General features: G+C 47.1%; 2 protein-coding genes across 5 annotated transcripts in view; both read left to right on the forward strand.

The window, feature by feature from the left end:
* LOC143787805 (FRAS1-related extracellular matrix protein 1-like) overlaps window positions 1-13,294 on the forward strand; it is a 146,009-nt gene extending 132,715 nt beyond the window's left edge. For 2 of the 3 annotated variants that reach the window (XM_077276869.1, XM_077276868.1), the window contains 6 exons: window positions 2,208-2,357; window positions 4,619-4,854; window positions 7,372-7,542; window positions 10,344-10,459; window positions 11,779-11,864; window positions 12,718-13,294. In XM_077276869.1, the coding sequence (XP_077132984.1) occupies window positions 2,208-2,357; window positions 4,619-4,854; window positions 7,372-7,542; window positions 10,344-10,459; window positions 11,779-11,864; window positions 12,718-12,908 (950 nt within the window). In that variant the 3' untranslated portion in view covers window positions 12,909-13,294. The remainder of the gene's footprint in view (window positions 1-2,207; window positions 2,358-4,618; window positions 4,855-7,371; window positions 7,543-10,343; window positions 10,460-11,778; window positions 11,865-12,717) is intronic. The other variant, XM_077276870.1, reaches the window with a different exon arrangement.
* A 256-nt stretch (window positions 13,295-13,550) lies between these two features.
* The window catches only part of C8H1orf87 (chromosome 8 C1orf87 homolog), a 61,477-nt gene continuing 51,211 nt past the window's right edge, over window positions 13,551-23,816 (forward strand). The window contains exons 1-2 of one of the 2 annotated variants that reach the window (XM_077276874.1): window positions 13,551-13,690; window positions 19,817-19,906. The gene's annotated coding sequence lies outside the window, so the exon portion shown is untranslated. The remainder of the gene's footprint in view (window positions 13,691-19,816; window positions 19,907-23,816) is intronic. The other variant, XM_077276875.1, reaches the window with a different exon arrangement.

A 23,816-nucleotide genomic window follows, 5' to 3' on the forward strand; every position in this document is an offset into this window, starting at 1 on the left:
ACCAGGGTAAGCGCAGGGCCGCGCTTAGTAACCCGATGTTTACCCTGGTTACCAAAAAAACACAGTACATACTCGCCTTTCGGTGTCCGTCAGGTCCCTTGCCGTCTGCTTCCTGCTCTGACTGAGTGCAGCCGTACAGTGAGAGCAGAGCACAGCGGTGACGTCACTGCTGTGCTGTGCTCTCACTGTACGGCCGGATCTCAGTCAGAGCAGGAAGCAGACGGCAAGGGACCTGACGGACATCAGAATATGAGTATGTACTGTTTTTTTTTTTTTACATTTACGCTGGTAACCAGGGTAAACATCGGGTTACTAAGCGCGGCCCTGCGCTTAGTAACCCGATGTTTACCCTGGTTACCAGTGAAGACATCGCTGGATCGGTGTCACACACACCGATTCAGCGATGTCAGCGGGGCCTCAACGACCAAAAAAAGGTCCAGGCCATTCCGACACGACCAGCGATCTCACAGCAGGGGCCTGATCGCTGGTACGTGTCACACATAGCGAGATCGCTACTGAGGTCGCTGTTGCGTCACAAATTTAGTGACTCAGCAGCGATCTCGCTAGCGATCTCGCTATGTGAGACGGGGGCTTTACGTCCGTAAAACTCGCTAGTGTGACTCCAGCCTTATAGTTAGAAGATTAGGAACCTTGTGTTGATTATATGAGGACGTTCTGAAGAATCAGTAAATAATGTGGCACAGGATTGGTACAGAGATGAAGCCGAAGATGTGGAGAAAGTCTCTGTGCCGGCACCGGGCGGAAGGCGTCAGCGCTCACAGGTGGCGGAATGCGATGTATCACCGGTAGTTGTTTGTCCTGGTGGGAGGCTGAACAGTTACTGCCCCATTAAAAATGTTACATTTATAACTATATTTTTGATAAATGCAGGTTGTAACAAAAGGGTAAATGTATCACGCAAGCCCCAAAACTGGTAAGTAGAGTGTAAGCCCCCGGGGTCGGGGATCCGATGAATTCATTGTGCGCCATTAAATATCTTGCATGAAGCTGCAGATTTCAGCGTCTCCCTGTTCTCTCGCTGCCGCTATCGCTCCTCACAACAGCTAATTTATAATCCAGTTACCGGTACCAGGCTAATTTATTCATCCTGATGAATTCCAGCAAAATAAAACGTTCCAGTAAATCAAATCCTTGAGACTTACACAGGTCAGCGCTCAATTAAAGGTTGTAGTATGAGAAGGCATTTCATTAGAAATCACATTAAATCTACTCACCGCTTTATACAACTGACATCTGTCCCCTTTACATTTACTTCAATGATTTACCTAATAAATGTAAAATATATATTTTTTATGCCCACCCCCCCACAACCTGAATGTTTCAGGTGCAGTTTCTATGTGGCAGATAGATGGCGATGTTCTCTTTCACTCATAGCTTCTGCCAACTTTTATTAAGTTTACCAAGATTTGCATTTTATGGGCCACGTTAAAAAATTGTTTTTTTTTCTTTTTTTACTTTTGTCTCTTTTATCAATAAATTGATTCCAGGATATACTGCTGCTGGGATCCAGAGTTATCGGCTTTAATCTGCAGAGAAATGTTCGGTTTCCCTACAGCGCCACCACAGGAGAAATGAAGTATTACATAGTCATATTGAAATCAATGGACTGTCAGGGTAAAACACAGGAGTCTCTGAAGTCTTGGTCAAGTTTTTCTTGTCGTAATTCATCTTGGCTGAGGGTTCTGTGCAGATATTAGTACATTTTGGCCAGCAGATTGGTAATTTTTGGTCAGTAGATTCGATTTGACCCGAATAAAATCTATCTCAAACAAAAGCACCCCAAATGGCTAGAAAAGATGTTTATTGGGCTATGAGGTCTTCTCGGCTCCAAAGTATATTAAATAAAGAGGAGTGAGTGTTCTCTCTGGAACAGCGCCGCTCCAGGAGATGAGTTTTGCGGTTTTTATTTTCACTTGCGCCCTATTCATAGGAGACAAACCCTATAACCTGCCATAAGGAACACTTCTTCATTTCAGGGGTCTTTTCAGACACTATTTCTGGTCATCATATGACTCATTTTCTGAATTTTTCCCCTCTGCAGCTTCTGTTTCTATTTTTTCAGTCGTCTCTGAGCTGGTGGGTGGAGACCGGCTGCCATGATGTCTCCTATCTAGCACATACGGAGCACATAGGGGATTCCTGCTCTACTGTATCGATGAATTTTGGTTCTCTTTAATTTCTTTTAGGTGTTTCTACAAAATCTTGGAATATCTATGTGAAGAACGATGGTCTGGAAGAAAGCCACGAGTTCTTAAAAGTTATCCTAAGGTCACCCAAGAACGCCGTCCTGGGCAAAATTACCGAGGCCACGATTGAAATAATGGATCCAAGAGAAGGTGAGGGCGAAATCAGCTGATCGGTTCAGTGATTAGGTCAATTCTGTATGTCAACTCACACTGCCTGTGATGTGGCAGCTCATTTTTTTATTATAAGGACATTGAGTTTTATAAAAGTAAATCAAATTTTATCTTTTCCTCTTCTAAAAGATTAAAAAAGCAAATATCTGAATGTGCATTCTAATGTCCCTATGACAACACTTCCTGTGCTATGGCAATATATTCTTATTGTCCATACATTATAGGTGAATTTTATAACAATAGACTTGAAATGCATTATTATTAGAGAATAAAAGCTAAGTTCAGATTTGTGGCCATGAAGCCAGATTTCCCTATGATAACACTAAAGTGCCTAAATACAGTGACAAGAAGTGTTCTCATTGTAACACAGGCTCTAGAACTATTTTGCGAGATATTCGTCCTGCCGGTGATGTGCTGATTCACTCAGGCTGGATAATGGCCTCCCGCACAGCACAGGTTTAGGTTTTCCCATTTTTCATAGTAAGTTCTTATTACTTTACCATATATAAAATTTAAAAAAATAAAGATTATTATTATTACTTTTTAGACTTTTGGTTTATTCCTTAAGGCCAGAATCTGGGTCAAGAGTGACACCTAGTGGACAAATGTGATACTAGCGGAATTGTCCTGATTTGTGGCTGATTTTGAGGAGCATCAACGAGAGCTGCTCTGATAAAGGAGCATTGCATCAAGGGTTTCTCTTAAAAAATGCACTTATATATTTTTTTTACAGTGAACTGGGACAAGGTACTCCACTTTGCAGGTGCCCCCATACTGGTGAAGACCACTCTGCTTTAGAATTCTTTAGAAATATCTGTATAGTCCTCTCAACTGTGCTGTTCGTGCACCCGATCTCCAAACCACAAAACACGATGCAATCCAAAAAGGTCAGATCCCGCACCTAGTAAAAATCATGCCTTTTATTAAGTATCCATTAGAAACATTATAAAACGTTCCATTTCATGCACATTCTGTCCAAAAGAACCACAAGTCCCAGGAGAAGCGTTACCGGTTTACTCATTTCGAACCTGAATATTTCATAACCAGTGTGAGTAAGAAAGAACCAGTAATGCTTCTCCTGAGACTTGTGGTTCTTCTGGACAGAACTCTGGAACATTTTATACTTTTAATGGAAACTCCATAAGATCATGATTTTTACTATGTGCCAGAAATGACCTTTTTGCATCACAATTCTTTAGATAGTTTCTTCTCCAATCCGCTGGGATTGTTTGATGATGCAGCTGTTTAATGACAACCTAGCAGGGGTCACCAAGGATTAGAAAAGCATCACGCACCACTGCTCCCTACAGGTTGTATGGGGTATTGCAGCTCGTCACCATTTAGATACAATTTGTAGACATGGGTGGCACTGATTTTGGGTGAAAGCAACCATGTTTTTCTAATTCTGAACCCTTTTAAATATGCATTTATAAGGCCATAAAGCTATTCAGTAGCATAAAGGACAGACAAATATTTACTTCCACTAATAAAAAATAGAGGCTGCCACATTCTGGACAATCCCTTTAATTAATTTCCTTCCAATATAAAAGATAGCGGCTGCCACATCTTGGTCCCCCAACGAAAAGCTGATCACGGTGTGTCTTTTTACTGAGACCTCCAGTGATCTGCTGCAATCTGTGGAGAAACGAAGGGCAAGTATTCATTTATTCTGCACTGCCCCCACAGGAGAAAAAAGGTATTACACAGGGTTTTTTAAAAAAAATGAAATCCATGGAGGAGCCAAAAGCAAGTTGTTTAGTATTCCTGCAGCGCCCCCGCAGGAGAAATAATGCATTACCGAGTTCTTATTGAAACCAATGGTCTGTATGTGTAACGCATCAGCATGTTGGGTCCTCCGGAAAGACAGAGCTTCTTTTATAGCTCTTCTACATGTAATAAATGGTCTTGAAGAGTAGACCCCTCTGTTATCTGCAGTCGTCTCATAATGTTATGTTATAATAAAATATTAGAGATGAATATAAGACCCGGGTCCAGCAGTCATATGGACGATCCGTTCGGATCTGAGCCTTGCGAGCCTCCTCCTACCTGCCGACATCCCTGATTGATAGGTCTGGTGCAGTGTGACAGACCTGATGTCGTTCCTGGCCTACTAATCAAAAGAAGCTGCAAGTAGGAAGAGGTTCACAGGGTTCGGAATTGGGCTACCAATGTGGCTACTGGCCGGGGTCCTGCATATCTTTATGATCCTCTTTCTAAAATCTATGTATTCACTGACACAGGTCAATGTCGGGACCAAAATCCGGGACCGGGAGAGATTTTATACCATACGATTGTCAGCAGCCCCAGAGGAGGGAGCGAAGGAAGACTGGCCACGTCTCCCAAGATCACCCAGATCTTCCTGCCCAACCCCCGCACGTATGACCGCGCCAGGAGCCGCGTCGCCCACCCCGGCGGCAGGGAGCTGGATCACCACCGGCCCGGACCACAGAGGCGGCTCGCTGGGAACGGCATCCTCGTACGTTAATTTCACTTTCTGCATTAATGACAGTAGGAAGAAATGAGAAGGTATAAGTCATTCTTAATTGATAGTGTTCTTCCCAGCAAATGAAAAACTCCTATGGATTATTGCACAAATCTAATTATCTAATTAAGCTGCTTCAGGTTTGGTAAGTGGTTAAAATAAATTGAGCTTGCCGCTGACATTCCCTCTTAAGAGCGCTCGGTCCTCGGTCGGCTATTTAATTAGCGCAGCCTGATGAAGATGACACGACTCCTGTGATGAGATTAAGACCCTTATTGAGGGCTTGGTAAAAAGCATATTTAGGTCTCAATAATTCAATATTAAGGAGGATGAAGCTTTTACAAGTCGCACCATCCTCCATCCAGAGCTGCAGCAACTGACGGTCGTGTGCAAAAGTTATTAAAGTTAAAAAAAAAAGGAACTACTCTTAAAGGGATTGTCCCACATTAGAAAAACATGGCTGCCGTTATCTAAAAATACAGCAACGCTTGTATACATGTCACAACTCCATTGAAGTTGGCTGCGGTTGAGCTGCAGGGACAATTTTTTTTTCTAACTTAAATGTATGTATTTGGGGCTAAACATTATTTTTGCCATTGGGAGTCATGAAAAAAAATTTGCATTGTTTGGCCGTTTCAGGCTTTTTGCTTCCCTGCAGTTTCTGTGGACATAAATCGGTTGAAAAGAGCTCAGAAAAGTTTTACAAAGTCTCCTCATAAAGAACTCGCTGATGGATTCTCAGTTAACTCATTCTGCAGCCAGCAATAGCCAGCGCAGCCCTTAGGCTATAGAAGGGTAACGATGCCAACATTTTAATGAAATCTAATTACAAAAAATTGTAAGTACTGATTTAAGTAATAATAAAAAAAAGAATATTGGACAACCCTGATGCGGTGCATGAAACAGCCGTGCTTTCCTAATTCTGGACAAACCCTTTATGAGAACATTCTAAATGCAAAAGGTTTTAAAACATATTTTCAGTCAATTTTGGCTGCTGATTACGAATATGATCTCCGTTTTTGGCTATCACATCAGGATTTCGAGATATTTTCAATTTTTGATGAAAATTACTCCTAATGTTTTATGATAAAAACACATGATTTTCGATACTACATTGTATATCTTTAATCAAGGAATAACAAAGATTACAAAGTCTATGTACAGCAAATCAAATATACTTACAGAATTAAACTACAAAATATAAAAACACATATATATGGCGCACAGATGAATGGCAAATGGCAGTTATTTGAACTTTCTTTTCTTGGCTGATCGGTGATGTACGGCTTCTGGGTTGTCTCTCATCAAGCTCCAGCAATAGTCAGCCATCATATGTGAGTCCCACTGGCCTTGATACCGTTCTTCCATTGTTTTAATGTCCTGATGAAGACGCTCCACTTGTTCCTCGCTCACATCCCCAAGGTTCTCTGGAAAAAAAAGTCCAAATGGCTGTGTAAATAGTGAATCTTGATACTCATTCTACATCCAAGATTTCGCAGACTCATTAGTAGCTCCTCCACAATCTCTTCATAGTTGTCTGCTTTCTTATTCCCTAGAAAATTCTGCACTACATTCCAAAATGCATTCCAAGCTCTTTCTTCTGTCTCATTCATTGATGTGATAACATTTGGGTCTCTCATAAGTGTTCTTATTTGAGGTCCATCAAATATTCCAGCCTTTTTCTTCTCTTCACTAAGACCAGGACAAGTTGAACATATATAGTTAAAACATTCTCCACTGTGATTGAGAGCTTTGACGAGCTGCTTCATCAATCCAAGTTTTATGTGTAAGGGAGGAAAGACAATGTCCTTCCTATCCACTAGAGGATCATGGATGACATTCTTATCGCCAGATGCCAAACTCTGTCGCTGAGGCCATTCAGTTTTCACCCAATGCTCTGCTGTAGCTCTACTGTCCCAGTAGCACAGAAAACAAGGGTGTTATCATAACAAATGGGAATTATGCATGTTCAAAGAAAGCAAAGATATTCTCACATTTTTTGGGAGACTAAATGAAAACTAAATTTACCTTAGTGAACCGTATAAACCGGCACTTTTCCTACACTACTTATATTTATCATGGAATTCATGAAAATGGGCTATATACCTATAGCGCAAAAACATGATGTGATAGAGAAACTATAAGATCAGATTTGAATTCAGCACCCTCAAATTAGTTTAAAACTGTTCTTAAAGTCCATGCCAGAAATTTTTTTATATTTTTTTGTAGACCAGTGTAATCAATGGTCTGCCCTACAGGGGTATCTGCATCTACTTGGATCATGTGCCATCACTTCAATGGTTGCAGTCTGAGATCTACGACTCCCTCAATCCGGAGACTAAGGCCAAATCATTGCTTGCGGCCCCTTCACCTTGTTTTGCTGCACTCTCCAGCTGGCCCCATTCACTTTTATAGGGCTGTGCTGCAGTATCCTGCATATTCGGGAGGCCGGGGAACAATGGCTAGATGTATCACCTACTTCAGCTACAGAGTATCTCCTCTATCTCCTAGTATCAGGGGGCGACATCTCCTGGACAACAGACCCGCAGGAGAGGAGACGTCTGGCTGGTCGGAGCACCCCTTAACTTCTCCATTTATGATGATGAGCGCCCCCTGCAGGATACGGCCTCAGTGGATTCAGGGCACCGGACAAATAATGCCACAAAGAAGGTAACTGCACAGGTAAGGCAACAAATTACAAGTTTCTGGACTCATTATCTGATATTTTAGGACATATATTAAGGGACATTTCCAAACGTAAATAAGAGTTTTTCATTCTGCACCAAAAAGTCCTGCAGCTTCCTGACCTGTAAGACCTCTGCTTGCTGTCAGTAATTGAGGCCACTCTTGTGCACGTGCTGTTGTTACAGATGTTTCCCGCCTCGGCCCACCCCTGCAAACCACAACTAGGAGAGACGGCGCTTGTAGGAAGTGCTGTGCGGGGTGACATCCGACATATGTACCCCCCACTGAAAGATAGGAGAGAGGGTCATAGAACACAGTATAAAAGACTAGAAACTGACTGGCACCTCCAGACTAGTGTGAACAGGTGCATACCAGGAGGAGCTACCTCCATATACAATGTGCAAAAAAAGGCTGCACTCTATCGTGCTAAAGCATGTCAATGTGGAATATGTGAAATTTCAATAGCAATACGGCTTTGGAGGATTAGGAAAAAATATGAGACGCTTAGCATAAAATTTGGCCAAATATTTTTTCCTAATCCTCCAAAGCCATATTGCTATTCAAATTTCACATATTCCACATTGACATGCTTTAGCATGATAGAGTGCAACCTTCCTTTGTATATAGAATACAGTATGACACCCCTTTCTTGGTCCCAGTACAGTAAGATGCCTCCATACACAGAATGCCAGTCCCACTATGCCCTTCCACAGAGTATAATGCCCCAAAGATGCCTCCCACAGACACAGTATGATTCCCCCACGGCCCCCTCATACAGTTTGATACCCCCACAGCCCCTCAGACAGTATGATACCCTAAAATCCCCTCCTACAGTATACTCTCACCGCTCTCCATACAGTATGATACCCTCATAGCTCCCTCATACAGTATACTCACAGCACTGCACACAGAATTATACCCTTACAGGGCCTCTCATAGCATACTGGCTGCACAGAGCCCTCCCCCACGCAGTATAATGCCATCACAGTGTGCTCCTCCCACAGTATAATGCCGTCACAGTGTGCTCCTCCCACAGTATAATGCTGTCATAGTGCCCTCCTCCCACAGTATAATGCCGTCATAGTGCGCTCCTCCCACAGTATAATGCCGTCATAGTGTCCTCCTCCCACAGTATAATGCCGTCATAGTGCCCTCCTCCCACAGTATAATGCCGTCATAGTGCCCTCCTCCCACAGAATGATGCCCTCACCGATCCCTCCTCCCACAGTATGATGCCCTCACCGATCCCTCCTCCCACAGTATAATGCCGTCATAGTGCGCTTCTCCCACAGCTGTGCAGTCTAGTGACCTCATGTTCCCTGCTGTGCAGTCTAATGACCCCATGGTGCCTGCTGTGCAGTCTAGTGGCCTCATGGCGCCTGCTGTGCAGTCTAGTGACCCCATGGTGCCTGCTGTGCAGTCTAATGACCCCATGGTGCCTGCTGTGCAGTCTAGTGGCCTCATGGCGCCTGCTGTGCAGTCTAGTGACCTCATGACGCCTGCTGTGCAGTCTAGTAACCTCATGGTGCCTGCTGTGCAGACTAGTGTCCTCATGGTGCCTGCTGTGCAGTCTAGTGGCCTCATGGTGCCGGCTGTGCAGTCTAGTGACATTATGGTGCCTGCTGTGCAGTCTAGTGACCCCATAGTGCCTGCTGTGCAGTCTAATGACCCCATGGTGCCTGCTGTGCAGACTAGTGACCTCATGGTGCCTGCTGTGCAGTCTAGTGGCCTCATGGCACCTGCTGTGCAGTCTATTGACCTCATGGTGCCTGTTGTGCAGACTAGTGTCCTCATGGCGCCTGCTGTGCAGTCTAATGACACCATGGTGCCTGCTGTGCAGTCTAGTGACCTCGTGGCACCTGCTGTGCAGTCTAGTGACCTCGTGGCGCCTCCTGTGCAGTCTAGTGACCTCGTGGCACCTGCTGTGCAGTCTAGTGACCTCGTGGCGCCTGCTGTGCAGTCTAATGACACCATGGTGCCTGCTGTGCAGTCTAGTGACCTCGTGGCACCTGCTGTGCAGTCTAGTGACCTCGTGGCGCCTGCTGTGCAGTCTAGTGACCTCATGGTGCCTGCTGTGCAGTCTAGTGACCTCATGGTGCCTGCTGTGCAGTCTAATGACACCATGGTGCCTGCTGTGCAGTCTAGTGACCTCGTGGCACCTGCTGTGCAGTCTAGTGACCTCGTGGCGCCTGCTGTGCAGTCTAGTGACCTCATGGTGCCTGCTGTGCAGTCTAGTGACCTCATGGTGCCTGCTGTGCAGTCTAGTGACCTCATGGTGCCTGCTGTGCAGTCTAGTGACCTCATGGTGCCTGCTGTGCAGCACCTTAGACTGGGCATAGGTGAGAAGACTGCTCCCTTCTCCTCCATTACACTTCACCATATTTCTGCGCCATACATGCCACCAACCTCCCAGAATATCTCGCTGCTCTCCCCTGATGTCTCTGGACACTTGGAATATATATATATATATATATATATATATATATATATATATATATATATATATATATATATCAGGAACCCCCTTCTTTTGAGCCCCATGGAAGCTGCATCATGGATCATGCGTCTCCACGTTGCTCCATGTGATACATGACGCCTCCCTGTATAATAACTCATTGTGCGTGGAGGGTCAGCGTGACATTGTATCTGGTGGGTGCCGCTGCATCTTCTCCCATTAGATGATAGTTTGCAGACTGACGTTACTGCAGGAGCAGAACGCGATAAATCTGATTATGTCGCTGAATTTCTTACATTCCATTTATCACTATGATTAATTAATCCTTCTGCCTGTCTCATAGGACAAGAATCCAAGAATATGTCCTGCGCGGTGGAGGCTGCACCAGAAACGCTGCTATCACCTCGATAATCGTCAGAAATCCACCTGGGAGGACGCGGAGCGCCGCTGTGCAAGAACGTAAGATGTCCCCGCACTATCACAGGAGAGCGCTGAGATTGTGTTGGACACTGACCGGATCATTCATGTTGGGGTCCCACGTGGATTCATGAATGTTGGGCGCCATCCTAGGTCGTCTGGCAAAGGCCAGAACAAGTTACCACTAGACCCTCTAAGCCAAACTTGGAATAGACCTCACTCCACCATGACCGGCAGCAGCTACTAGTGATGAGTGCAAGTGCTCGTTACTCACGTTTGACTAGGGTGCTCGGGTATGCACCGAATATCGCGGGTGCTCGAGTGCCAGCGGACGCATATTGTGCAGCTGTTGGCCACAAAACATGCAGGCATTGCCTGACAAACACGGGCAATCATGGCATGTTTTGTGGATGTCTAACAGCTGACCCTTTACCCATTCCTCCAAGTGCTGGATGGTCCCATCAGTTGGCGGGACCTCTGGGACCCTGAAACCTTCTGCACAGGAGAAACTAGCACGGTCGATGTCTGTCCGTTGACTTTCCTCTTCTACAAGAGTTTGAAGTGGATTCTCCTAAGCGTAGACATATTGGAAGGTGTCGGGCTCCCAGCAGCACAGGGACGAGGAGTACGTTGATTTTGCAGCAAGCAGGGACCCGTCCAATCGTGTGATTCCATTAGTGCATGTGAGACGAAAAATCTTTGGCACAAATGAAATCTTGCTGATAATAATTACATTTATTGGGAGAGGATTCATGCCAACGTTTCGGCCCTCGGGCCTTTATCAAGGTTATCGGCATAGAACATAAAATGTTTCACAATTTAATATACGCAGAGAAAAAGAAAATTCATGGACGTCTCCTAGTGTGACAAGAACAAATCACATAAATGTATGGGATATTATATAACGATAATAGACGCTGCTTCCTGTTAGTAGGAGGTTTGCATGGTGAAGGGGATTTCATTCCCAAGTAAATAGTCACTGTAATATAAAAAGAAGATCTAGTGATATTAGGTATAATGATGGATTCAGTATAAATGTAGAAAAGGTTTTCTCTGTTTATATTAAATTGTGATACGTTTTATGTTCTACGCCGATAACCTTGATAAAGGCCCGAGGGCCGAAACGTTGGCTTGAATTCTATCTCATATTGGCTCAATAAATGTAACTATTATCAGCAAGATTCCATTTGTGCCAAAGGTTTCTCTTCTCACAATTAATGCATTTTTCTTGTGTCACCCACTGATTGGGCGGTGTTCACATATAGATAGTATGACATCAGAGCAGATGACAGGAGCTTTGCGCTTACATGACATTATGTATTATGGGAGAAGTCTAATACTTTACTTTTGTACATTTCTAGTGAAGGCAGCCACATAACCAGCGTGCAGTCGGAAGCAGACATGAGGTGGCTCTGGAAGTTTGCCAGCAAAAAGCCATTTTGGATCGGTAAGGCTGAGAATAGTAACGAGATTGTACAGTGTAATGGAAGACGGCTGGATTATCGGTCCGAGTGCGATTCAGCGAAACATCAGATCAGATCGTACCTGGACCAATGTTATTTTATGGGGAAGCGCACGTTTGATTTTTTTTTCTCGGACTGAGTGGAAAAAAATCGCTGCATGCCAAGTCTGAGCTGATATTCCGATCGCACTTGACCATACAAGTGTATGGAAATTATCAGACTGCACTCGGATGACATCTGAGTGCAGTCCGATTTCCATGCAGGTGCAGACGGCCGTAGGGTTTACCATCCAAAAGAATTGGGGCGATTATGCAAATAACACACTGATCAAGTTTGATCAGAGTATCTGAATATTATTATCTAATTTTCTTGGATGAGAGAATCGGAGCACACTGAGGGGAAGATGGAGAGCAAAGTGTCTCCATCTTCTCCATTGTGACAGTACGTGGAAATCATCCGAGTGCAGTCTCATGATTTCCACGCATTAATTGTCTTGCATGGCAGAGTGCAATCTGAATATCAGATCAATCTGCATGTTACGATTCTTTCCTCAGATTCTCGGACAGACATGTGCACGGGCCCCATAGAATAACATTGGTCTGGGTGCGATGTGATGTTTTGTCAAATTGCACTTGAGCCGATAATACGGTCATCTGCACCTGTCCTTAGACAACCATGGCTGCTTCCTTTCATAAACAGCGCCACCCCTATCTTCAGGTTGTGTGTGGTATTGCAGCTTCATTCCATCGCTGACAGGTGTGGTCATGCTTCCCTAATTTTGCAAAACCCAAGAATTAGTGATACGGATTTATAAATCTATGCCTGTCTCTATTTTAGGGCTCAGACGGGCGGGGGATCCCTCCAGCTGGCGGTGGATGAACGGCCAACCGAGGACTTTTAGTAACTTTAAAAAGACTGAATCTGTTTTTCGGGAATCGGACAATTGCGTCCTGGTCGGGAGAAGCAGAGAATGGCAGCTCAGCGGCTGCAGCCAGAGACACCGCTACATCTGCTCCTTCGCCTTATAGCACATTGCAGCACGTGAAGGGGCGGCTTACGACTTTCTTATGATCCATCCCTGAAGTGTCGTCTCATGACAGCGCACGATACCTGCGGCCGCTCCTCGGGGCTCCATGGACGGGGGACTTTATGCCCTTTTTATGGCAACACACAAATCTGCCTGATATGATGGAAATGGATAAACGCAGCTGCTCTCTGCAACCAACGGCGCCAATCATTCTCCATGGGGGGCAGGAAAAGTGAGAGCAACGCTCAGCGGCCACATAGGGAACGAGCGGATCTTGTAAAATGGTCATTCCCCTTTAATAAAAAGATCGTCTTTTTTTATTCGGATACTTTATGGATATAAATAAAGTGTAATCGTTCTGTAATGAAACGTTCTGCAATGTTACAATTTGCTTTGTCTCAATTTCTCATCACTTTTACATTTTTGCTTGCTGTCAGTAGGGGGGTCCGGAGCCCCTTATAAAGACCTGCGCAGTACGGAGACTTATTAGCAAAGCTCCATGGGAAAAACATGCAATTTAGCTCTCTCCTGGAAGGAAAGAAAACTCTTGTCTTGATTATCCGGACTGGCACGACGTCACCTGTGCAATTTACTGCAATTATGATGTCACGCCAGGCCGGCTAATCGCCAGAAGAGCGGCGGACGCTGTCAGGTGAGAGGAGGGTCTCCCGGCTCCTGGTCAGGGGCATCCGACGTGGCCGATGGATCCTATCAATTGATTCGCACCAACTCCAGGAGTCACTTTCCTGCTCCATTCTAGTCTATGGCCACGATGATTGGGAGGTGAGCGCGGAGCATCCGTGCGGTAGATTTAGAATGCGACCATCGGCTCCATTTTACGGCTCCTGGTCATAGTATTGAATGGGGAACGCACTGATCTAACAATTATAAATAAATCTTAATGGATAGGTAAAGGGTCGTCTTAGACCGGAATATCCCTTTAAAGCTGCAGGTAATGGCCCCTCATTCAGCCAGCCTAGTCCTGTCTTCTCTGTGGCAGGTACCCCAAAGAGGGGTCTATGGAGGGGCGGCTGACTTTGATTTGTGTTACTAATTATTCTAGTGTCATATTGTGGCTTCAGAAATACCGCCAGACCGTGCACAGAGCGTGTCATACACCACCCGTAATCATATACCACCTGTACAGGTGGGCAATCCCTTTACCCCACAAGATTTACCTCCTTCTCTGGTTCTGAGCTCACCTATAGTGTCCTGTGCAGAAGAGTCATGCTGCCCCCTACAGGCCGCGAACGGTAACTCATGCTGCCAGCAATCCTGAAACCACTCTCTGCAGAGCCCAGTCTCGAAATAACAATGCGGAGATGCACATGCTCAGCCTCCGCTCCAGTCATCGTCTATGGGACTGGAGAGCGCAGTGCTCTGTTATTTCCAGATCAGTCCCGTAGACAATGAATGGGGCATAGGCCGAGCATGGGCATCCCCGCGCCATTCAAGATGGGGCTCTGCATAGAGCAATGCACGGGCTGCAAAACTTCAACTGATAGAAAGGCAACAGTGACTCAAATCGCCACCCGTTACAACCAAGGTAGGCCTAAGAGCATCTCTGAACGCACAGTGCGTCGAACTTTGAGGCAGATGGGCTACAGCAGCAGAAGACCACACCGGGTACCACTCCTTTCAGCTAAGAACAGGAAACTGAGGCTACAATTTGCACAAGCTCATCGAAATTGGACAGTAGAAGATTGGAAAAACGTTGCTTGGTCTGATGAGTCTCGATTTCTGCTGCGACATTCGGATGGTAGGGTCAGAATTTGGCGTAAACAACATGAAAGCATGGATCCATCCTGCCTTGTATGGAGCATCTTTGGGATGTGCAGCCGACAAATCTGCGGCAACTGTGTGATGCCATCATGTCAATATGGACCAAAATCTCTGAGGAATGCTTCCAGCACCTTGTTGAATCTATGCCACGAAGAATTGAGGCAGTTCTGAAGGCCAAAGGGGGTCCAACCCGTTACTAGCATGGTGTACCTAATAAAGTGGCCGGTGAGTGTACGCTGGCAATAAATGTAGGATCTGGTGCCAGGAAATAGGATAATGTTTGTCTGGATTGTAAAAGGTTCAAATAACCTGTTATCCCCCATGTGTATACATGTACTGGCGCGACGTCTGTATATACAGTATATGAAGCGTATAGACCGCCGCGTCCTCGCCGAGCAGGATTTCAGGGAGATCCATACGCTTTTCATTATGTATTCAGCAGGGGACAGTGCGCAGCTCCTCAGAACTGGTGACAATGCAGATTTATGCCTGGTGCATTATAAGAGGTCACCCGAACCCAGAACGGAGAAGTCTTAATCTCATCCTCCTGACTTAATGTATCCGCGGATATTGTATTGTCTAATCAGTGTATTTAATGTAATTATATGACAAACAGCGACGTGCGGGGGAGGGGGCGGCGGCACGGCGCGAATTTTAATAGCAGCTTTAGGTGCAAAGAACGTGTTGTCTGCACCCAGGATTCTGCTCTGTCGGATCTGAGTATCGTCCCATCAGTCACCTAAGGGCGGAAGCTGCACACAAATATTGTCAGAAATTATTACAAAATGGTGCAAATCTGGAAAGGAAAATGTACTTCCCCTGGAAAGTGCCGAGAAGATATCACACAATGTCAGTGAGTTCTGTGAAGTCGGACAGCTCTCTGGTAAATAGGCTGCATGCGCTTTCAGGATTCTCCATCACTGCAACTAGTCACATGCCGACTAGACGTGTGCAGCCTCTCTCCATAGTGAATTTGGGCAGGTCTAGTTGGAATGTGACCGGATGTTTGCAAGTCGCTGCCACATGACCGCCAGCTCTCGGTACCATCACCGGAGAATTCTGACTGTGCACGATGTGAGGATTCACAAGTCTGCAGTCACAGAGAGTGATTTCAATCTTGAGCCCCAAGTCTGGAAAACCCCTTTAAGTACCCAGCTAAATCAGATTTCCTGCTTTACACTGATGAGGGGCAAAGTGTTATGATCCTAGTGGCAAGGATCGCAGGTCAGACTAGCTAAGTAACTGAACAAACTACTAGCTCTGGGGAAGTGGTAACTAGATTGACCGCAACCTGATCCTATCCGCAAACAACTATAGGCAGCCGTGGAACGTTACCTAAAAAATCCTAGACGTCTCGTCACGGCCTGAGAAACTGACTATTCCTGGAGGGAAAGTAAGTCCTCACTTGCCTCAGTGGAAGACCCCAAAGATATAGATTAGCCCCCCACAAATATTAACGGTGAGTTAAGGGGAAAGCACAAACGCAGAGATGAAATCAGATTTAGCAAATGAGGCCCGCTAATACTAGATAGCAGAAAATAGGAAGGAAACTGTGCGGTCAATAAAAAACCCTATTCAAAATATCCACGCAGAGATTGCTCGAGCCCCCGCACCAACTAACGGTGCGGGGGAAGCAACTCCGTACCCCAGAGCTTACCAGCAAAAAGAAATCACATGTTAGCAAGCTGGACTAGACTCATCATACACAGAAATCATATTGCAGGCAGATGAGCAAAAAATATTCAAACAGAACTTAGCTTATCCTGAAGAGGCAGAAAACGAGATAATCAGGAGTAATCAGAATAGCACTGAATACATTGACAGCCGGCAACAAGTGGGAGTGAAGCAGAGCTAAATAGGAGCCTCCCTGGTGAATAACGAGGCAGCTGATCCAGCAGACCCGCAGGATAATAAACCAAACCACCAGGGGGAGCCAAAAAACCAAAGTCACACAATACCATCTGTGACCACAAGAGGGAGCCTGAAAACGGAGTTCACAACAGTACCCCCCCCCCCTTGAGGAGGGGTCACCGAACCCTCATCCAAACCCCCAGGGCGATCAGGGTGAGCCACATGGAAGGCACGAACCAAATCGGCCGCATGAACATCAGAGGCGACAACCCAGGAATTATCCTCCTGACCATAGCCTTTCCACTTAACCAAATACTGAAGCCTCCGTCTAGAAATACGAGAATCCAAGATCTTCTCCACCACGTATTCCAATTCTCCCTCAACCAGCACAGGGGCAGGAGGCTCAACCGAAGGAACCACAGGCACCACATACCTCCGCAACAACGACCGATGGAACACATTATGAATAGCAAACGATGCCGGGAGGTCTGTTGTGAATTAGACTTTTTGGCTCCCTCTTGTGGTTACTAGTGATATGACTCTGGGATTTTCTTCCCTCAGTTTGCACCCAGCTGGGTCGTTACTTCAGGGGTGTTGCTATATAAACCTCCTGGATCCTTAGTCCAGTGCCTGGCATCGTTGTAATCAGACACATTCTGTTTGCTCCTATCTGCTGGTCCTGGTTCGTGCAAAATTAAGCTAAGTCCTGCTTCTTTGTTTTTTGGGTTATTTGCTTGCTCTCATTTTTGTCCAGCTTGTACTAAATGTGATTCCTGACCTTGCTGGAAGCTCTAGGGGGCTGGTGTTCTCCCCCCGGGCCGTTAGACGGTTCGGGGGTTCTTGAATTTCCAGTGTGGATATTTTTGATAGGGTTTTTGCTGACCATATAAGTTATCTTTCTATATTCTGCTATTAGCTAGTGGGCCTCTCTTTGCTAAATACCTAGCTCATTCTTATGTTTGTCTTTTCCTCTTACCTCACCGTTATTATTTGTTGGGGGCTTGTATCCAACTTTTGGGGTCTATTCTCTGGAGGCAAGAAAGGTCTTTCTTTTCCCTTCTAGGGTTAGTTAGTTCTCCGGCTGGCGCGAGACGTCTAGAATCAACGTAGGTACGTTCCCCGGCTGCTGTTATTTGTGGTGCTAGGATTAGATATATGGTCAGCCCAGTTACCACTGCCCTATGAGCTGGTTTTTTGTGTTTGCAGACTTAGCAATTATTCCTGAGACCCTCTGCCATTGGGGTCATAACAGAGGTCCAAACGAAATGACACAGGGTTAAGGACTTCCAAAATCTTATAAGGACCGATAAACCGAGGCTTAAACTTAGGAGAGGAGACCTTCATAGGAACAAAGCGAGAAGACAGCCATACCAAATCCCCAACGCGAAGTCGGGGACCCACACAGCGATGGCGGTTGGCAAAGCGCTGAGCCTTCTCTTGTGACAGCTTCAAATTGTCCACCACATGATTCCAAATCTGATGCAACCTATCCACCACAACATCCACTCCAGGACAGTCAGAAGACTCCACCTGACCCGAGGAAAAACGAGGATGAAACCCTGAATTACAAAAAAAGGCGAAACCAAAGTAGCAGAACTAGCCCGATTATTAAGGGCAAACTCGGCCAATGGCAAAAAAGTCACCCAGTCGTCCTGATCAGCAGAAACAAAACATCTTAAATAGGTTTCCAAAGTCTGATTAGTGCGCTCGGTTTGGCCATTCGTCTGAGGATGGAAGGCCGACGAAAAAGACAAATTAATGCCCATCTTAGCACAAAAGGTCCGCCAAAATCTAGACACAAACTGGGATCCTCTGTCGGAAACAATATTTTCAGGGATCCCGTGCAAACGACTGTTGTGAACTCCGTTTTCAGGCTCCCTCTTGTGGTCACAGATGGTATTGTGTGACTTTGGTTTTTTGGCTCCCCCTGGTGGTTTGGTTTATTATCCTGCGGGTCTGCTGGATCAGCTGCCTCGTTATTCACCAGGGAGGCTCCTATTTAGCTCTGCTTCACTCCCACTTGTGGCCGGCTGTACTGTTATGATCCTAGTGGCAAGGATCGCAGGTCGGACTAGCTAAGTAACTGAACAGACTACTAGCTCTGGGGAAGTGGTAACTAGATTGACCACAACCTGATCCTATCCGCAAACAACTATAGGCAGCCGTGGAACGTTACCTAAAAAATTCTAGACGTCTCGTCACGGCCTGAGAAACTGACTATTCCTGGAGGGAAAGTAAGTCCTCACTTGCCTCAGTGGAAGACCCCAAAGATATAGATTAGCCCCCCACAAATATTAACGGTGAGTTAAGGGGAAAGCACAAACGCAGAGATGAAATCAGATTTAGCAAATGAGGCCCGCTAATACTAGATAGCAGAAAATAGGAAGGAAACTGTGCGGTCAATAAAAAACCCTATTCAAAATATCCATGCAGAGATTGCTCGAGCACCCGCACCAACTAACGGTGCGGGGGAAGCAACTCCGTACCCCAGAGCTTACCAGCAAAAAGAAATCACATGTTAGCAAGCTGGACTAGACTCATCATACACAGAAATCATATTGCAGGCAGATGAGCAAAAAATATTCAAACAGAACTTAGCTTATCCTGAAGAGGCAGAAAACGAGATAATCAGGAGTAATCAGAATAGCACTGAATACATTGACAGCCGGCAACAAGTGGGAGTGAAGCAGAGCTAAATAGGAGCCTCCCTGGTGAATAACGAGGCAGCTGATCCAGCAGACCCGCAGGATAATAAACCAAACCACCAGGGGGAGCCAAAAAACCAAAGTCACACAATACCATCTGTGACCACAAGAGGGAGCCTGAAAACGGAGTTCACAACAGCAAAGACCCCAAAACACGTAGCCGTAAATAGAGTATCTAGCTTGGCTTATTACTTATGCGGTAAGGCTCATTAAGGGTCAATATTAACTTTTAGGAGTATTACCCCCAATAAGTGGCGCCAGAGATCAAGTCTTGCCTATTTCCAAGATGTGTAAATAAGCAGGTGTAGCAGCACTCTGTGCATTGTTAGGGGAAATCCACATGTTCTCCGTGCAGATTTAGGTGCACATTACATTACCAACTTAGTCATCAGACTCGGTGCCAAAATTCAACGTTTGTGAAGGAAAAGGGTTTAAATCTGATGCAAAATCCACATATAACACATAGATATTTCCTGCAGATAAAATGCATCAATTATGCACAGTGTGAACTTGCCCTAAGTTATGTGCACATGTTATTTTATGCACTTTGACCTATATGACTCTTCTATAGAACACTCTTCGATATTTGATTGTCGTGATGGATATTGGTGACCTGAATCCGATATGACCCCTGTGACCCCAGCCGTATAGCTGTAATAAGGTTCGTCATCATTCGTTAATCTCCCGCGTACTTGTGTGGTGACAATAACTAATAAGTGCAGCTTTTTTTAAATTACATCCGCTAATGAGAAAGCTGGAGTTGGAAATATCTAAGTAATAGTTGTCGCCCATCTTTTCTGAATGGCAAAGCCAGTGATAAAGGATCTGCTTTCTCCTACACCAGTGATGGCGAACCTATGACACGCGTAGTCATTTTCAGTGACACGCCGGCCGCGGCCCCATAGAAATTGCATCTTTACATTGCATGGCATCCGATCCGATTTTTTATCGGATCGGATGCCATGCAGGAGGTCTGTGGGTCCAAACAACAGAGCTCCGGTGCAGAGCGTCTAGGCCTGGGACTTCCGGTAGGCCCGGCTCAGCTCCCGGAAGTCCCAGGCCTCTGCGTCGGAGCTGTGTTGTTTGGGCGGCATTGCGCTGCTTCGCCGGCCCATGCCTAGAGTCCGCTCTGCGCCCTAGCTCTGTTATTTGGGTGGCATTGCGCTGCTCCCTGCTGCGCCGGCCAGAAGTCCCAGGCTGCACTTCTGAGGCCTGAGTAGACCGCTGTCTGCAGGCCCTGTGATTGCTGTCTGCAGGCCCTGTGATCGCTGTCTGCAGGCCCTGTGATCGCTGTCTGCAGGCCCTGTGATCGCTGTCTGCAGGCCCTGTGATCGCTGTCTGGAGGCCCTGTGATCGCTGTCTGGAGGCCCTGTGATCGCTGTCTGGAGGCCCTGTGATCGCTGTCTGGAGGCCCTGTGATCGCTGTCTGCAGGCCCTGTGATCGCTGTCTGGAGGCCCTGTGATCGCTGTCTGGAGGCCCTGTGATCGCTGTCTGGAGGCCCTGTGATCGCTGTCTGGAGGCCCTGTGATCGCTGTCTGGAGGCCCTGTGATCGCTGTCTGCAGGCCCTGTGATCGCTGTCTGCAGGCCCTGTGATCGCTGTCTGCAGGCCCTGTGATCGCTGTCTGCAGGCCCTGTGATCGCTGTCTGGAGGCCCTGTGATCGCTGTCTGCAGGCCCTGTGATCGCTGTCTGCAGGCCCTGTGATCGCTGTCTGCAGGCCCTGTGATCGCTGTCTGGAGGCCCTGTGATCGCTGTCTGGAGGCCCTGTGATCGCTGTCTGCAGGCCCTGTGATCGCTGTCTGCAGGCCCTGTGATTGCTGTCTGCAGGCCCTGTGATCGCTGTCTGGAGGCCCTGTGATCGCTGTCTGGAGGCCCTGTGATTGCTGTCTGCAGGCGCTGTGATCGCTGTCTGCAGGCCCTGTGATCGCTGTCTGGAGGCCCTGTGATTGCTGTCTGGAGGCCCTGTGATCGCTGTCTGCAGGCCCTGTGATTGCTGTCTGCAGGCCCTGTGATTGCTGTCTGGAGGCCCTGTGATCGCTGTCTGCAGGCCCTGTGATCGCTGTCTGCAGGCCCTGTGATCGCTGTCTGCAGGCCCTGTGATCGCTGTCTGCAGGCCCTGTGATCGCTGTCTGGAGGCCCTGTGATCGCTGTCTGGAGGCCCTGTGATTGCTGTCTGCAGGCCCTGTGATTGCTGTCTGGAGGCCCTGTGATCGCTGTCTGCAGGCCCTGTGATTGCTGTCTGCAGGCCCTGTGATTGCTGTCTGCAGGCCCTGTGATTGCTGTCTGCAGGCCCTGTGATTGCTGTCTGGAGGCCCTGTGATTGCTGTCTGCAGGCCCTGTGATTGCTGTCTGCAGGCCCTGTGATCGCTGTCTGCAGGCCCTGTGATCGCTGTCTGCAGGCCCTGTGATCGCTGTCTGGAGGCCCTGTGATCGCTGTCTGGAGGCCCTGTGATCGCTGTCTGGAGGCCCTGTGATCGCTGTCTGGAGGCCCTGTGATTGCTGTCTGGAGGCCCTGTGATCGCTGTCTGGAGGCCCTGTGATCGCTGTCTGCAGGCCCTGTCATTGGCCAATTGCTAAGATAAGTGAGGGGGAGGCTGGAAGAGGCCTGTGCTATGGGTGCCGTTTCCCGCCATTAGGAACGCCATCTTGCAGTACAGACTCCATTTCACCACCATTACTGTTTGTGGTGCATCCTTATTAACCCCTATTTCTGCTAATTGCAGGGCTAACTATAAATATTCTCTCATGGAGAAGCCACAAAATAAGAAACCAAAGTTGAGTAAAGGGAGTGGTAGTGGAGCGCCCCCACACCACCGCAGGGCCGAGGGGATACCCGGAGCCGGGCCTCTGAGATCTCAGTCCTGGGGTTGTCACGGTGGCTAGACCCGGTCCGTGGCCCTGTCTGTCAGTGGGGGACGTCCGGTGCAATAAGTGGTGTTGTAACGGTGCAGGTCGCGGTAAATAATGAGGACACCAGGTTGCAGTCTCTTTACCTCTTTACTGAAGATGTTGGAGACCTCAGTCCAGAGCGCTGTTAACTGGGTTTTCAGAGACCGGCCGGTCCAACGACACATCAGGAGTTCCTCCTTACAGGTGGGAATCAGTATCTACCTTCTAGCGCTGTGTGTTGTAGTTCTTCCCTGCTGAGCTCCCGGGATAGTCCTCACAACTGTTTCTTTCTGTCTCTACTGTTCTTTCTCCGTCCTCCAGATGATATGGTAGGACGCACCCGTATGACGGGGTAGGCCTGGAGTTCTTCCGGGACCCTAGAGTCGCCCCTCTCCCACAGCTGCCTCCGTTGTCTGCTTAGGTGTTAAGTGAGACAGCCAACCTGTAATTAGCTGTCCTGCCGTGGTTTGCAATGTACTTAAAGTCTCTTACTTGCTCGGCGTTCCAGCCACCGACTATTTGCGCCTCAGAAGGATGTTGCCTCGGTCTAGCAGCAGGACCCCTTCTGGTATTTCTCCTTTTCTGTATTCCCGTTGTTTACTGGTTAGTTCTGCTCTGAGGAGTCTGCCAGGATCCCATCCCTGACAGGTCCTCTCACTAGCTCTTCCCAGCTACTTCTCCCTGTCTTCCTGTCCAACCCCCAGTTTTACCAGAGTTGTGAGGAGTGGCCTACTAGATAGGACCACCCCCCCTGGTGGCCGGAGTGTGAAGTGTGGTGTGAGTGTACCTGGTCAGAGAAACTCCTTTAGTGCAATCAGACGTACCACAGCTCCCCATAGTGGCGGAGCCACAGTACTGCAACAACCAGGACTCTGGGGTGCTGCACTCCCCCCCGGTTAAATCCAGTACTCCGGGACTGGGAAAACAAGAACAATAATACATGTTAACAGGAAACACACAAACTTTTGAAATAGCATAACAATTGAACATAACAAGGCTTCCCTTTACGGGAGGTGAGGATTCTTGAACGTTGCAAAAGTTAGGTCATGCACAGTTTATGACTCTCAGTTCAGTGATTGAAACAGCGGGGACCCCGGGTAAACAAAGGGGCCCCCCTTTTTGAAAGTTTTTGAGCAATTCACCATCCATTTAAAAACCTGTAACAAAAAGATATATATACAACATTTTCAATTAAATAGCAGCCCTTATTAATACCTCCAAAGTTTGTAGCGGAGGGGAGTTTGATTTTGAGTGCTGCGTGTGGACCTTCGCAGCGCAGGGGTTGCTATTGGCCTAACAGGGCCCGCTATGCTTGCTACCGCTGGTGTAGTGCGCTGTCTTCTAACTACACTTCTAGTGAGTCTGGGTAGCACTGGCAGGTTGGGGCTCTCAGAGCTGCTGCTATCAACAGTGGGTACGACAGGCTCACTGATAGCAGAGGGAGGATTTGCCGGTTCAACGGTTGGCATGGCTTCTTCAGGCAAGGCTTGTTGAGGTTGCGGGGCCGGATGATCTGGTACCACCGTTGTTTCTGGTGGGTCCGGCTGTGGAAACGTTAGAACAGGTACCGCGATGGCCTGATTTATCTGAGTCCAGGACTGGGGAAAGTCACCAAGGACAGTATGGAACATCTTCTCCTTTTCTACCGGCGGGGAGATTTCTGGGGCCGTGCCCCTCTCTT

The sequence above is a fragment of the Ranitomeya variabilis genome, chromosome 8 (genome assembly GCF_051348905.1).
Source record: "Ranitomeya variabilis isolate aRanVar5 chromosome 8, aRanVar5.hap1, whole genome shotgun sequence".
Lineage (NCBI taxonomy): Eukaryota > Metazoa > Chordata > Amphibia > Anura > Dendrobatidae > Ranitomeya > Ranitomeya variabilis.